At 42.4% G+C, this 15,508-nt stretch overlaps 1 protein-coding gene and 1 long non-coding RNA gene across 3 annotated transcripts in view; one reads left to right on the top strand and one right to left on the bottom strand.

Annotated features, from left to right (window-relative positions):
• Positions 1-1,564: 1,564 nt before the first annotated feature.
• Positions 1,565-13,318, bottom strand: LOC117355849. Of its 2 annotated transcripts, XR_004538462.1 has the most exons (4): positions 13,038-13,318; positions 8,032-8,124; positions 4,281-4,323; positions 1,565-3,499 (listed from the first exon to the last, which is right to left on the bottom strand). It is a non-coding gene; the product is annotated as an uncharacterized LOC117355849 (long non-coding RNA). The 2 variants fall into 2 exon arrangements; XR_004538461.1 differs by lacking the exon at positions 4,281-4,323 and having other exon boundaries at positions 13,038-13,306.
• An 11-nt stretch (positions 13,319-13,329) lies between these two features.
• CRISPLD1 (cysteine rich secretory protein LCCL domain containing 1) overlaps positions 13,330-15,508 on the top strand; it is a 105,032-nt gene continuing 102,853 nt past the window's right edge. Inside the window, exon 1 of the mRNA XM_033934912.1 lies at positions 13,330-14,488. Within this exon, the coding sequence (XP_033790803.1) occupies positions 14,231-14,488 (258 nt within the window). The 5' untranslated portion in view covers positions 13,330-14,230. The remainder of the gene's footprint in view (positions 14,489-15,508) is intronic.

The following is a 15,508-nucleotide window of genomic DNA, read 5'->3' as shown; positions in this document are numbered from 1 at the left end:
GGACGAAAAGTTGGATGACAATGTGGTATAAAGATGGACGATGTAGAGGCTTGGACGATCAGATCGGCAGGACGTATACTTAGACGATTTTCGAAAGAAAAAAAATTTTGGACGTATTTTTCAAAAATGTGTCCTAGGCTGTTTTTTTTACTTTGGATGACTTGTGACTTAGTCGAAAACAGACTTAGACACGTCCCTTTCGATTATGCCCCTCCACGCCAGCATTCCTCCCCTCAAGGTCACCTGTGGAACCTGATCTCTTAAGAAAGTCCTCATGCCTACTTAGGCGCAGATCATGGCAAATTCTGTAATGGTGAGCATAAATCGTTGGAACCCCTATGACTCACCTAAGCCCCTCCCATGGCCACACCCTCTTTTCAGATCCACACACTAGAATTTATGTGCATCTCCTTACAGAATATGCCTAAAAAGATGTGTGTGTGTAAATTCTTATTATTGCCAATTAGTGCTGATAACTGATTGTTACCGGCCAATTATTGGCATCGATTGACTCACAAATTTGTGCACCCTATATAGAATTTGGGGAACAGTGTCTTTGAAACATAAATCTTCCGTTGCTGTTCAACTCTTCAGTAAAAAATATTTCTTCTAATACTAAACACTTTTTTAATTTTAATTTCTTTAACACTGAGCGTATTTGCTAGATTTTCATATGAAAGGTTTTGTGTACTGCAGAGGAGCAAACACATCTAAGTTATATGAATGCCAGTATTATGATTGTGCCCCTGGGGACTGTGGTTTGAGTGCCGATTGCTGTTTCAGTTCACTGCCCACTGCACCTCTTTTATCACTTAGACAAGCAGTGTGGTGTTGTGTAAGGACTGCAGCCAAGGGGTTGCAAGTTAAATCCAATATAAAGAAACAAATTCTGTTTCTTGCCACATTAGGCTATAATTAGTCAAAAGTATGGACATTCAAAAAGAAAATGTTACTTTTGTTCCAATTAGAAAGATGCTGCACAGACTGGTTAAAGGTAACTTTTACAACCAGTGGCATAGTAAGAGGGGAAGGGTAGTCCATCCCGGGCACCCATCCTCCTCTCCGCACCTACTCCTTTCACGCCTCCCCACCATTTCCTCCGTACCTCTTTAACATTCCCGGCGCAAGCAGCAACCGACTCCAACCTGCTGCTTGTGCCAGTGTTGGTTCTATCTCTGACATCACTTCCTGAACCCGTGCCTAGGAAGTGACATCAGAGGAGAAGTTGACGCTGGTGTGAGCAGTAGGTTGGGATTGCTACTCATGCCGGGAAATGGGGGAAGGGAAAGGGCACATGCACGGGTGGCAGGAGGGGGCGGGGAAGGAGCAGATGTAGGTGGGAGCAGAGAAGGTATGGTGGGGGTGGGTAGGGGCACCACTGCCCCAGGTGCCTCTCACCTTCGCTATGCCACTGTTTACAACATATGCATTTTACATTTTTTGAAGGCAAAGGCTGAAAGAGGGGAAACAAAACCACAAAATCGAAAACACAAAGATAGAGTAGAATTGTCCCAATCAGAATGATGCGCACAAAGAAAGTGTCCTTCAACTGATCTGATGAATTCAAATGCCTTTATTCATCCAAAGTTTCATAAATACATCCATGGACTCAATGACCTGACATGTACATGTTTCGGCTTAACCGGCCTGCCTCAGGAGTCTTATGAGTCTTCAACAGGTGTATCCAAAACCATATAACCATAAATGTAAAGATGCACAACCTACTAAATGCGGCTGCCAAATCTGAAGTCGTGAAGCAGTAGTCAAACATCAGATACCAACCCAATCGTGCTGTAACTCCTATCCTATGATTTTCTAATTTCCTCAGGAATCTTTCATGAGGTAATTTGTCAAATGCCTGTGCATAATTTCCTGATCACCTATGGAACCCTTTTTAAAAACTGGTGTTACATTGGCCACCCTCCAGTCTTCTGGTACCATGAGCTTGCAGTTAAGTCCTTAAAAGGATTATAAAGCCTCTTGCTCTTCTTGCAGCTTCAACACAAACACAGGGTTGTGGGGCTGCTAAAGGTAGTATGGATCTAGCCTCTACTATACCCGGGTCTACAGCATTACCCTTTCTTGAGCCAGCACTGCTCTCTTAGGAAGAAGCCCGTGTCTTTCCTCACACCAGATTCTGAAAGCAGTGCCGTAACCGGCAGGTGCCTGAAAAAAAAAACAGCACCGGTCACGTGTTACTCCGATTATGGTGCCACTTTCAGAATCATGGCCTACATTGGAAATGTAGGCCAGGGTTTTACAGGCCTACATTTATGGTGCCTACGATGTAGAATCATACGTAGCAGTGCCGAACATCAACCCTGCCCATAACCATGCCTCTTTTGACGTTCAACATCACTAACCTCCTCTTTTTCTAAGGTGCGCTAACCGATTAGCGCATGCTAATCGAATTAGTGCGTGCTAAACAACGCGTCCATAGACTAACATGCACGCATTAGCGTTTAGCATGTGTTAAATCGATTAGCGCGGGCTAATCGGTTAGCGCAACTTAGTAAAAGAGGGCCTAAGTGTCTATGTGGACGCAATTCTGGTGCTGTGTTTTTTAGATGCCTCGTGGTGCCTAGTTTTTTCTTTTAATTTGTTTTTAATTGTTTTTTTAACGGCACAGCCCATTACCACGCTGTCAACAGACAGAACAATTAACTTAGGTGCCAGTAGAGTGCCTACCGGTACCTTCCTAATTTCGCCAGTTTTAGAATCAGGGCTTTTGTGCTCACGTTATCTCCTGCTTAAGCTTTTGTCACCTTTCCTGCAGTATGCATGTACCACAGCTCTCTGCACACATTTGTGTGGATGTTGATATATGAATCTTTCACTGTGTTTTTAGCATATGATTTCCTACTTTTGGGTTTAAAATTAAGTTTTCAATTAGTAAACCATGATAAATTTATATGGCTGGAGCAGCTAACAGGTTGTACAGTATTAACATGTGCTAAGTAGTGTTATTTTATCACAGGTCCCATTTTATGCAGTTAGATCTTTTTATTAACACGTCAGTGTTAGACATGAGCATTATCTAACATTGTAGTACACACTAAGTTCCAATAGTTTTAAATGAAAACATAGGGCTCCTTTTACTATGATGCGCTAGTGGTTTCAGCGCATGCTCAGCGTGCTAGACGCTAACGCCAGCATTGAGCTAGCGTTAGTTCTTGGCACGCAGCACGCACTAAAAATGCTAGCGCACCTTACTAAAAGGAGCCCATAGTGCAGTGTTTCATTTTTCTTTAGTGACATTTTTATCTAGATAAACCTTTGAACTACAGTTCAAGAATTTGAAACTATTGCTCGTCTTTCCATGAACATGGCACGATGTAATTCTCCCTGGAAATTCTTAGATTTTTATGTTCGTTCTGTTTCATAGACACTCCTGTCTCCTTCTTCTTCTTCTTGTCTTCTATCTTCCATTCTTTTCTTTCCTTGTTCCTTCCTCTTTTCTATCTTGTTCTCTTACTGGCGGTCCAAGTACTTGGAACTCCTTAAAAAGTTTTGACATAACTATAGTTAATTGTAGTTGATGTTCTACTATATTAAGTGTTTTAGACTTTACTGTCCTGATGTTGAACATGTATTTTAACGTGTATTTGAACCTATACTTGGACTGTAATTTTTCACAAACATTAATAAAAAACATTGAACTAAAAAAAAAGAATTTGAAACTATTATTCACATGTGATGTGCTTTGATGTATGAAGAGCAAACAAGAGTCACATATCTGAAGTCACTTATGGAGAACATAGTTGTTAATTTTTAAAGCCTACGGATTGATTTATTGTGCACACTAAGGGGTCCTTTTATCAAGCTGCGGTAGGGGGTTTAACGTGCGTAATACCACGCATTAAACCACCTGCCGTGCGAGCCGCTAACGCCTGCATTGAGCAGGCGTTAGTTTTTTTAGCTGGTCACGGGGGTTAGCGTGTGATGAAATGTCCGACGCGCTAACCCCGCTAACGCGGCTTGATAAAAGGAGCCCTTAATAACAGTGTGGAAGCCAATCTCCAAAGTAAGCTCAGCACCTGATATGGTTTAACTACAGTCTCAACAAAATGATAATATTATAGTTATTTTTCTTATGTACTTTAGCTTTTAATTAGTTCTTCCTTCTCCTATGTTTTCTGCTATGTACTCTAGTCTTAATTATATGTGAACAGAGTTGAGCTCCACTGGGAGATGACCCAGTATTTAAACCAAAGATTAGATTAGATATGGCCTCCTTAGGTTTAGTATCTAAATACTGGCAAAATTTAAGCCATACTTACTGCTCCTTTTATAGACTGATATAATTCATTACACCTGGGGAGTCTAAATATTAGATAAGAACATAAGTAATAAGTACTTGAAATAAGACCATACTTGACTTTAGTTTACATTAATCATATTTGATAACACGCTTTACCAGTGGTCTCAAACTCGCGGCCCTGGGGCCACATGCGGCCCGCCAGGTACTATTTTGCAGCCCGCGGTCTGTATTAGTGCTGCCCGCTCTTTGCAGTGTCCTCCGGCTTCCCCCTGGCCTCCCACTCCTTCAGATAATTACCGCAGCCTACAGAGAGGATTGCCGGTGCTGTAGCGATCCTTGCAGGCTGCCGTCGTCCTCGGCAGCACGTTCCCTCTGCTGCGATCCTGCTCCTGACGTCAGAGGAGGAGTAGGATCGCGGCAGAGGGAACGTGCTGCGGAGGCCGATGGCAGCCTGCAAGGAACGCTACAGCTCTGGTGATCCTCTATGCAGGCTGCGGTAATTAGCTGAAACTAAGACCAGAAGGCCAGGGGGAAGCTGGAGGACGCAGCAAAGAAGAGGGGAACATGCAGGCCTTCGGGGGGTGGGGGGGTGGAGAGAAGATTTATAAACTATAAAGAGTTTTACCTCATGCAAAATTGTCATTTCTTTAATAAGATATTAACTATTTTTTCTGCAGCCCTCCAAGTACCTACAGATCCAAAATGTGGCCCTGCAAAGGGTTTGAGTTTGAGACCACTGCACTTTACTAACAGAAAACCGAAGAATGGTGCAAACCTAAAATATCAAAGAAATTTCTACATAAAATATCCAACCAAACACTTTATGAGAAAGACCTGTTTTTAGTATCTAGAACATGTGGAGGGGCATTTTCGATAGGACGTCTAAGTCTAATTTGGATGTTTTGGAAAAAAACCAGAAATCCAGTAGAGAAAATGTCCATTTTCAAAACAGCCAGACGTCTATCTTTTATTTTTGAAAATGATCTATGTAGACGTTTTGGTCCTTTAGAACGTCTATCTTTTTTGGCCATTTTCAAAAATAAAAACGTACACATGAAAAACGCACAAAAGCAAGTTTTGCAAACGTACCCAATTACTTTGTCTGATCGCAGGAGGGGAATCTTCATCAGCTGAGGCAGTTTTGGGGACTCCCCCTGCCGGTTTCAGCAGGAGGGAAGCCCACTCCCTCCCACCTATGGAGCTGTGTGCTCAGAATGACGGGCCTTCCCCCTCCCAATGCATCTTGAGATACAGTGGGAGGGCCTAAGGCCCTGTTTGGCTCAAAATCTCAATTCTGGCAAAGGGACTACGTAGACCAGTGGTCTCAAACTCGCGGCCCGCCTGGTACTATTTTGAGGCCCTCGGTATGTTCATCATAATCACAAAAGTAAAATAAAACAGTCTCTTGATCATATGTCCATTTAGCTATAAATTACAATATTATTATTAAGACTTAGCTAAAAGGAAAGATTTATAAACTATAAAGAGTTTTACCTCATGCAAAATTGTCATTTCTTTAATAAGACATTAACTATTTTCTCTGAGGCCCTCCAAGTACCTACAAATCCAAAATGCGGCCCTGCAAAGGGTTTGACTTTGAGACCACTGATGTAGACTAACTATATACAAAAGAAAATATGCAAAAGGGGGGGAGGGGTTTGGGAGCTCCTTTCTGTTCTTTACTGGCAATAGCAACTTCTGAGCTCCTTTTAGTTTGGCTCCTCCCACCCTTCCTACAATAACTACAATCATTGGCTATTATTGAGACTCGGAGACAGGCTTTAAATGGAAATAGGCTTTAAGTCAAGTCCCCAAAGGCAAGCTTTAAGCAAAATTTCTCAAAGGCAGGCTTTCACTTAAAGGTTCTTGGAGGCAGGCTCCTAAATAAATTTTATCAGGGGAATGGGTTACAGCTGCTTGGGGCTCGCCTGAGCTTTCTCTCTCTTTTACATAGGGGTCCCACATATGGCTCCCTTAACCGCTCCCAGCTGGGCTCCTTCTATTCCTCCTGAAGTGCAGGGTTTCAGCAACCAGTCTCTTTTCCTCTTGTGCAACTCTCTCCTTTAGGCAGCTTTCTTCTAGAGACACCTGCCTGGGCTTGTGTTCTTTGTTTTTGAGCTCACTCTCTTTCTAACCAGGCTCTATCAATTTGGGCCCCGGTCTCCTTCAGTTTCTTCAAAGGTTCACCTCTTCTAGCAATAGTTCCCTTCTCTTAGCTTGCAGCTCCTCTTTCTTCTGGCCTGCAACTCTCCTCCTGTCTGGGCTTGTCTGCTTGCCTCTCATATGCCTGGGCTTGTTGGTCTGGTTCCACTGCTTTCTGTTCTCACTTCCATTTATCATGGCTTCTCTTCTCGGTTGCTGCTGGGTCTACTCTCTCTGTTTATCTCCTCCCTCCATCTCCTGCCCAGGCTTGTCTGCTGCCCTTCCGGGCTTCCTGCAGCATGGCCTCCTCTCATTCTTCCTGGTCTGATCCTCCTTCCCAGGCCTTCTTGGGGCTTTTTGGCTTCTCCAGTTCTGATGGCACAGGATTTGCCCCAGTTGGGAGCTCCTGCCCTCATCCTCCTTTGACTGGTGCCAGTTTTGTTCTGGTCCGCCCAATTGGCTATCCCTTGTCTGACTTCTGATTAGGCATGTCCTTCTCTGCAGGCCTGACTCTTCTACAGGGCTTCTGATTGACTCAATACTCTCAGCCCTTCCCTGAGCTCCACCTCTCTTCTTCTGGCTCTTTCTCTCCACCCACCGCCTGCAGCCCCCTGGGATCTTGGGGACTATCTGGACAGCTTTCTTCTGCTGCTGCAGTACTCTCCCTTGCTGTGTCTCTTGTTCCTGCTAGTTTCTGGCCTCTCTGCTCTGACTGCCTTCCCTCTCACTACTTGGAGTGCAGCTGTAAGGTGCACCTGCAGCTCCTCTGGGCTTGCGCAGGAAGGAGAAGATCGCTAGATCCTCTCTCTGCCACTGCTCCTCCCTAATCAGCAGCCCTAGTAAGGTGTGAGGTCCATGGTAGCCTCTACTGCCTCCCCTGTAGGCCCTCTTCTGGCAAGCCAGTGAACCTCCCCCCACCCCCCCCAACGGGGCAAGGTAAATGTCTCCCTATTTACACTAAGACATTGAAGCAAAAATTGCTGTGCAGACCTCAATGTACATGTTGGTTTATATATTAACAAATGACTTCAAATACATCAGGGGTGTCAAAGTCCCTCCTCGAGGGCCGCAATCCAGTCGGGTTTTCAGGATTTCCCCAATGAATATGCATGAGATCTATTAGTATATAATGAAAGCAGTGCATGCAAATAGATCTCATGCATATTCATTGGGGAAATCCTGAAAACCCGACTGGATTGCGGCCCTTGAGGAGGGACTTTGACACCCCTGAAAAATATTGAACCATCACAAAACAAAACTTGGAAGATTAAGCCCAACATAGTACAAGGGGTGCTGAAAGTTCACAGCCCAACTAACCATCGTCCTAAATTCAGAGTATTATTTTGCCACTGTATCTGAAAAGAGTGTTATCTTATTTCATTAAGTGCCAATTTGCAGAAACAAAATTCTATGTTTTGACATTGTTTCAGATCAATGATTGAACCATATCTACACCATTCTCTTCTTGGTTGGGCTGAAAACTTTTCAGCACCCTTTTGTAATTACCTTTTATCAGTAGAATCTATTTGAGTAACATTTCTTCCTTATTTTCAGCAATATTTTCAGTATATAACACAACTCTCTATCAACAAGTAGCAGTTTTTAATAATATATAAATTGGTAAATACTTAATTTGGCCTGATAGATGCTCCATTTCATCAATGCTTCTTGAGGAACTAACTGCCGTCAAACCAAAAAATTGCTGTTGAAAGTTTCTGCTTCTAAAATCAAAACAAAGTCCACATATAAGACTGGTGCAATTAGTTCCAAAAAAGTCTATTCCAGATTATCAACTTACTTTGCCTTCTTCCTCACCATGTACGCGGGGTTGCTGAAAAGTTCTCAGCCCAGCCAACCATCTTCTTAAATTCTGAGCATTATTTTGTCACTGTAGCTGAAAAGAATGTCATCTTATTTCGTTAAGTGTCTATTTGCAGAAACAAAATTCTATGTTTTGACATTTTTTTCAGATCACATCCACGTCATTCTCTTCTTGAACTGAGAACTTTTTAGCACCCCCTCGTATTTCTAACAATGTACCGGTAATTTGTTTAGGCACATAATTTATTTAGTTACCACTGCCATTTGGTAACTAAATAAATTATGTGCCTAAATGGACTTTATTTGAAAGTATCAAAGTTCCAAAGGTACACTAAAATCATCCACATTGTTAATTCAAACTAGCCAATCAGAATTAAAAGCTGAGTTGATGTCAGCAATGTGACTTTTGTATCCAAGCTTGAGCATTTAATAAGAAATTACAATTAAGTAGAAAGGAGTCATTACTTACAGAAACACATTCCAATCCATAAGCGTATTAAGACCTGCCATCTGCAGAATTTTTAATTTATGCATCCAAAGCTGCTCTCACTGTAATAATTTGTCCCCCCCAATCTCCTCCCCTTATATTCTCCCACTGCTGGTCTATGACAATGCATCGTAATTCTTCAAATGCATGAGGATATTCAATACACTGTGACACCATTGCAGCTTCTCCTTTCTTACTGTAAAAACGTCTATGTTAAATCATTCATGACTTTCCTAATAGTTTTTCTGATATACAGTTTAGGACATGGACATTTAACCACATAAACTATGCTTAGGGCTCCTTTTATCAAGCCGCGCTAGCGGGGTTAGCGCGTCGGACATTTCATCACGCGCTAACCCCCGCGGCCGGATAAAAAAAATAACCCCTGCTCAATGCAGGCGTTAGCGGCTAGCGTGGCAGGCGGTTTAACGCGTGGTATTACGCGCGTTAAACCCCTACCGTAGCTTGATAAAAGGACCCCTTAATTTATATATTTGGTGGTCAGTTGGATTTTCAAAATGATCTGATTGTAACATTATTTAACATACTTTACATTTGCCACAGTGGAAATGTCCCAACACTTCTGTCATGGCTTGTTGAAACACTTTCTCATACATTTCTGCCTCTAGACTTTGACCTTCAAAACAAGGATGTGCTTGTACAACTTTCCAGTGATCTTTAAGAATATATGCCACTATTCTTATGTTCTTATGTTATATTATTCCAGAGCCTGTGTTAAATCTTAAGTCACACATTTGAAAACCAAAAAAACTCTGTGGAGTGACGATGTTCCTAAATGGACTTTATTTGAAAGTATCAAAGTTCCAAAGGTACACTAAAATCATCCACATTTTTACACATTTGAAAACTACATGTCTCTGGTCTGATTGCTTAGGTTGTAGCAATATCAGTCCCAATGATTATGCTTTGCTGTTTTGTATGCCTGCCTGGGCACTTTCTTAGGGTATCCACAGTCCAACAGTTTAAAGATCCAAAATGTCTTTCAAATATAGTGCAGTCTGAACAGATATGGTGATATCTTAAAATTTGTGAAAATAGCAGACTTTATACCATTATTATGGCAACAATTCCATTCAAAATGGTTTATAATTTAAGAAAAACAATAACAGTTGGAATGAGAATAAAAGAGCAAAGATATAAAATAAAGAATTTTCTAAATTTCACTATCTCACATATGAATTCAATGCTGGGCCCCATAGGCCTGAAGAAACAACAAGATGGACTACAAGACTTTTAGAAAAGAAATAAAGGCCATACTCTTCAAGAAAGCCCTGAAAAAAGAAATAACACCGCAAGTTTCAATCACCACCTCTCACTAAAGCCAACTACCCAAACAAATATCTTCTGGCTCATGGGACCCTCGACCACCAGAGGGCATCCGCTGAAGATCAGGGGAGGGAAGTTTCATGGTGACTCCAGGAAGTACTTCTTCACCGAAAGAGTAGTGGATCATTGGAACAGACTCCCACTCCAGGTGATAAAGGCCAGCAGCGTGACGGATTTTAAGAGAAAATGGGATACTCACGTGGGATCTTTAAGGGAATAAATTCAGGGGAGGGGATACTTGGAATGGGCAGACTTGGTGGGCTATAGCCCTTTTCTGCTGCTTTTTTCTATGTTTCTATGTTTCTAATTCTTACTCTCTTTGAAAATGTCCAAACTGTTGTTTTGTTTTGTTTTCTAGTAAGTTCTTGTTGTAATACATCCTTGATAATTATTTTGTGATCCACCTTGAACTGCAAGGTAATGGCAGAATAGAAATCCGTAATGTAATGTAATGTAATGTAATGATCTCTCAAATCTTGAGGAAGACGATTCCTGTCTTCTGGACCAATAACTCTGAACCTGGACAGGGACCTCAAATAAGAGTCTATTTGTTCTTGAGTGATAAGGCACAAACAGATTTTTAAGGTACTAATGGTCTGAACAGATTGATTATCTTCTACATAATCATCAAGAGGGGAAGAGTAAGTGCAGTGGTCAAAGCTACAGCCTCAGCACCCTGATGTTGTGGGTTCAAACCCACACTGCTTCTTATGATCATGGGCAAGTCACTTAATCCCCCCCCCCCCATTGCCCCAGGTACATTAGATAAATTGTGAGCTCACCAGGACAGAAAAGGAAAAATGTTTGAGTATCTGAATATATTCATGTAAACCATTCTGAGCTCTCTTGGGAGAACAGTATAGAAAATCGAATGAATAAATGAAATAATTTAAACAGTTATCTAGATCATTTGAATATCAGTCTCCTAGGGCTAGATTCACTAACCTTACCGATCGTGTCCCGAGCAGTTTGCGACGGAGAACAAGCGCATGCGCAGACCATCTACAGGCAAAGAAGATGATCTGTGCACGCGCAAGGATCGCTCTGCAGCGATCTATGTGGTCGGTGTGGGGCGTGCCTCCGATCGCCCCAATTTGTATGAGGATGCAATGGGTTCCAGCGTTTAAGCATTCTCTGAGTGAAAAAATATTTCCTTCTATTGGTTTTAAAAGTATTTCCCTGTAACTTCATTGAGTGTCCCCTAGTCTGCAATTTTTGACAGAGTAAAAAAATCGATCCACTTGTACCCGTTGTACTCCACTCAGGATTCTGTAGACTTCAGTCATATCTCCCCTCAGCCGTCTCTTTTCCAAGCTGAAGAGCCCTAACCTTTTTAATCTTTCCTCATACTGGTCATTCCTCTACCTATGCATCCAAGCATCCTTCTAGCTTTTACCATCACCTTTTCAACCTATTTGACCTCTTTAAGATCATCACATACTATTACATCCATGTCTCACTCCTCTTTTGTGCACAAAAGTTCTTCATCCCCTAAACTGTACTGTTCCCTCAGGATTTTGCAGCCCAAATACATGACCTTCCATTTCTTAGCATTAAATCTTAGCTGCCAATTTTCAGACCACTCTTCAAACTTCGCTAGGACCTTCCTCATGCTACTCACACCATCAGGAGTGTCTATTGCAGATTTTGGTATGATCTGCAAAGTGAAAATTGCAGAGTGCAAAGTGAAAAAACAGAACAGGATGGGGGAGGGGTGCCTTCGCCCTGGGCGCCGCTCACCCTTACTAAGCCATTGCTCCTAGATACTGCTTGGCATGATTGTCAATCAACCGCTAGGTGCCATTTACATAATCACGCCTAGTGGTGTCTAACTTGACTTGGGTATCGCTAGGCATCCTAATGATAGGTGTGGTATAAAGTGCCCTTTACAGAATAGCTTGGTACAACATTTACCCCTTTACAGAATAGCTTGGCCTTAAGCACCTGGACCAGTTAGGGCCTTAGCCCCTCCCTGATGCATTCCAAGATGCACCAGGAAGGGGCAGACTTGCCATTCCTTCAAAGGCGGGCCAGCTGGCCGGATGCAGGCAGGAGCTGGCTGCCGGCCGGCCAAACTAGGTTGGGGGTGTCCTGGTTGGGATAGGTGGTCCAGATGGTGTTAGGGGGCTCCTGGTGGCGGTGGATAGTCCGGGTGGGGTTGGGGGTAAACTTTTGGGGGTGTTGGCAGGAGGGACTGGGCATCCCTCCTGCCATGATCATTCGGAGGGAGGTTCGGGGGTGCTGGGTAGGAGGGACAGGGCATCCTTCCTGCCGCGATCGTTTGGCAGATGGGTTCCAGCAGGAGGGATTGGGCATCTGCTACTTACTACTACTACTGCTTATCATTTCTTAAGCGCTAGTGCATAGTGCTAGGGATTTTAATATGCTATGTACTGGTCTCTAATGCAAGGCTTCAAGCAGCATTAGCTTCTGTACAAAATCTTTTTCTATATCTAGACATCACAAAATTGTGAGGCGAGCTAAAGCAGCTCTCACTCATTGCTAACTCTGCATAAGGTCTCTTAACACTTTACTGCATCAGTCCCCAAAAGGCAGAAGCATGTGCTGCCTCTCCCTTTGCAGCCTTTTGTCAGACTGTCCTTTGCCAGCAGTGGCTGTGGAGGGAAGCCAGAGCCAAGCAGAGAGGACCAGTGGCATCCCAAGACTAGGCAGTCATCTAGGGTATGCAGTCAAAGTAAGTTTCCATCCAATCCTTGATCTTATATACAGATTCTTCCCAACAATGGGGCTCGATTCAGTTTACAAAAGATTATATAAACCAAAAAGAAACAAGTTATTAAGGCACAGGAATCATTATTTGTTATCCTAATTTATATTGCAGAGTCTGTTAAAAATGTCTGAAATAGAAAAGTTTTATAGTTTTCCAAAAAGCTGGTAAAGAGGGAAGAAGTGTAACTTCAGCAGGAAGATTTTTTCAAATTTTTACAGAAGAAAAAGCAAAAGATCGACAGATCTTACCTGAAGCTTTAATTCCCTTAATAGAAGGGAAAGCAAGTTTGTACTTATGAATTCCCCTGGAATACAGAGGTTGCTGAGAATGAAACAAAAGAGTAACCAATGGAGAGAAAAGCCCATATAGTATTTTAAATATTATGCTGGCATATTTGAGTTGGATTCTCCAATAAACCGGAAGCCAGTGCAAGGAGCAACATGCTGACAGCCACAGAGGAGACAGACAACAAATACAAACTTTTTTTTCTGCCTGCCCTCTCCCAGCGTGGCTCGGTAGCACCTCCCCTCTAGTCCACCGCCCACCCCTCCCCAGCACACACACTTTGCTGCCACAGGAAATGATTTATTGTTGCCTCCCACTCTCTCTCCTTCTTTGGGCTGGGGTGCTGGCTGGAAAGACTTGTCTCTTTCTCTCTCACACACATTTGCTCTTTTAGCAGCTTTTCGAAGAGAGATTCATATGTCACGCTCTCAGATTTGCAGTCGCTCAGAAGAGGCCTGCGGGGAGTAGAACTGGAAACATTGGGGAATGAGCTGGATTTTTCGAATGCGCGACGATTGCAACTTGACAATTTCAGGAAATGTCCTAAGGAGGGCTTACTTTTGAGTGCAACATTGGTACAAATGAAAGGGCTAAAACCTTAGCCATCGTTCTGTTTTGATGCTTTAAGGGTTAAAACTGATTCACAAACCAGAAGGGATAAGATATACGTTTAGACTACAATTACGTTCTGGCTTGTTTATTTCACTATTTCAAAGCTCTGATTTTTTTTTTTTTTCTTACCACTGAAATTCATTGTTTACCGGTTTGCAGAGAGTTTCCGATTTTATGTTCATTTAGAATCCAACAGTGGTGTTAGACATTTCATGGAACAGTGATAAGTTTGTGTAATCCAGCCTAAGCAGTGTGCTGACTATTTGTATGAAATAGCTTAAGTCTTGAGACCGAAGATAAGTTCACTGCCTGGGTTTAAGCGATGAATGACTATGTTCTTTGGCGTCCTGGTCTGTCTCCTTAGAAACCATACTGGCACAAGTTTGACTTCTGTGTTTTAACAAATTCAATTCAAGCCAGTTCTTTAACCTCTCAATTACTCCTCTCTTCCCCACCCCCGTCTTTTCAGTTGTCCTGGGGATTTTTTTTTTTTTTTTTTTACTTTTAACAGCTAACTTTTCGAGGTATAGATTGGAGGTCCACAATGAAGCCTGCAGCTAAAGATTGCCACCGAATCACTACCTTGCTCTTCATAGCTCATGCTGCTACCGCAATGGTTATTCCAAATGCTACCCTGCTGGAGGGACTCTTAGAAAAGTACCTGGATGAGGATGGTGAATGGTGGCATGCCAAGCAACGAGGGAAAAGAGCCATCTCAGCCAGTGATATGCAGACTATTGTGGATCTACACAACAAGCTAAGGAGCGAAGTGTATCCACCGGCTTCTAATATGGAATACATGGTAAGACCAAATGACTAGAGCTATCCGGAAAGGTTTGTGCTGGGAACACATGGTGTGCTGATGCGTGATTTCCTTATAGGATCTACTGGGCACATCCTACAATTGTATTTATTTATTTGGCTGGTTTTATTTCCCGTCCTCCCGGGGCGCTCAGAACGGGTTACAAGTTTACATACGTATTTATATGTTTTTATACAGGGTGTTGGCAAACCTGGTATGACAGGACATTGTCTGATAGAGATGGCAAAACAGTTCACAAAGCATGGTGAAACATAACATGGTATGGTGAGACATAACATAAAATGGGTGGCAAGCTTCTTCTGGCAGAGTGGGGTGAAGTAGCTGGCGAGATGCCTGCCTTGCAATGTGATGTTTTAAGCAAAGAAATCCTATATGGGGCTTACCTGTATGCCAGTGGGCTCAAACTCGTGGCCCGGCGGCCACATGCGGCCCGCCAGGTACTATTTTGAGGCCCTGAGTATGTTTATCATAATCACAAGAGTAAACTAAAACAGTTTCTTGATCATATGTCTCTTTAGCTATAAATTGCAATATTATTATTAAGACTTAGCCAAAAGGAAAGATTTATAAAGTATAAAGAGTTCTACCTCATGCAAAATTGTCATTTCTTTAATAAGACATTAACTATTTTTTTCTGCGGCCCTCCAAGTACCTTCAAATCTAAAATGTGGCCCTGCAAAGGGTTTGAGTTTGAGACCACTGCTGTAGTATGCTAACATTTTTGGGGGTGGGCATCATAATGTGTATTTTAATCATTTAGGTGTCTGTTGTTCATAGTTCTTACTGGATGCTGAATGAAGTCATCTTTTGGTGTATTCCGAGCCTTATTGATCATTTTTGAGCCAGTAGCAGTTTTGCTCTCAGAAATGTATGTTAATTCCTAATTAAACTACGGCGATACGCTCTGTTGTTAATCACGTTTATGTTCATTATCACTTGTAGCAGGTTTTATAAAAGGAAGAGGAGTGAATGATTCAGTAAGCATTGGGGGACCTTTTT

Source organism: Geotrypetes seraphini, chromosome 2 (assembly GCF_902459505.1).
Source record: "Geotrypetes seraphini chromosome 2, aGeoSer1.1, whole genome shotgun sequence".
Classification (NCBI taxonomy): domain Eukaryota; kingdom Metazoa; phylum Chordata; class Amphibia; order Gymnophiona; family Dermophiidae; genus Geotrypetes; species Geotrypetes seraphini.
This window is presented reverse-complemented; position numbering and strand designations above follow the sequence as displayed.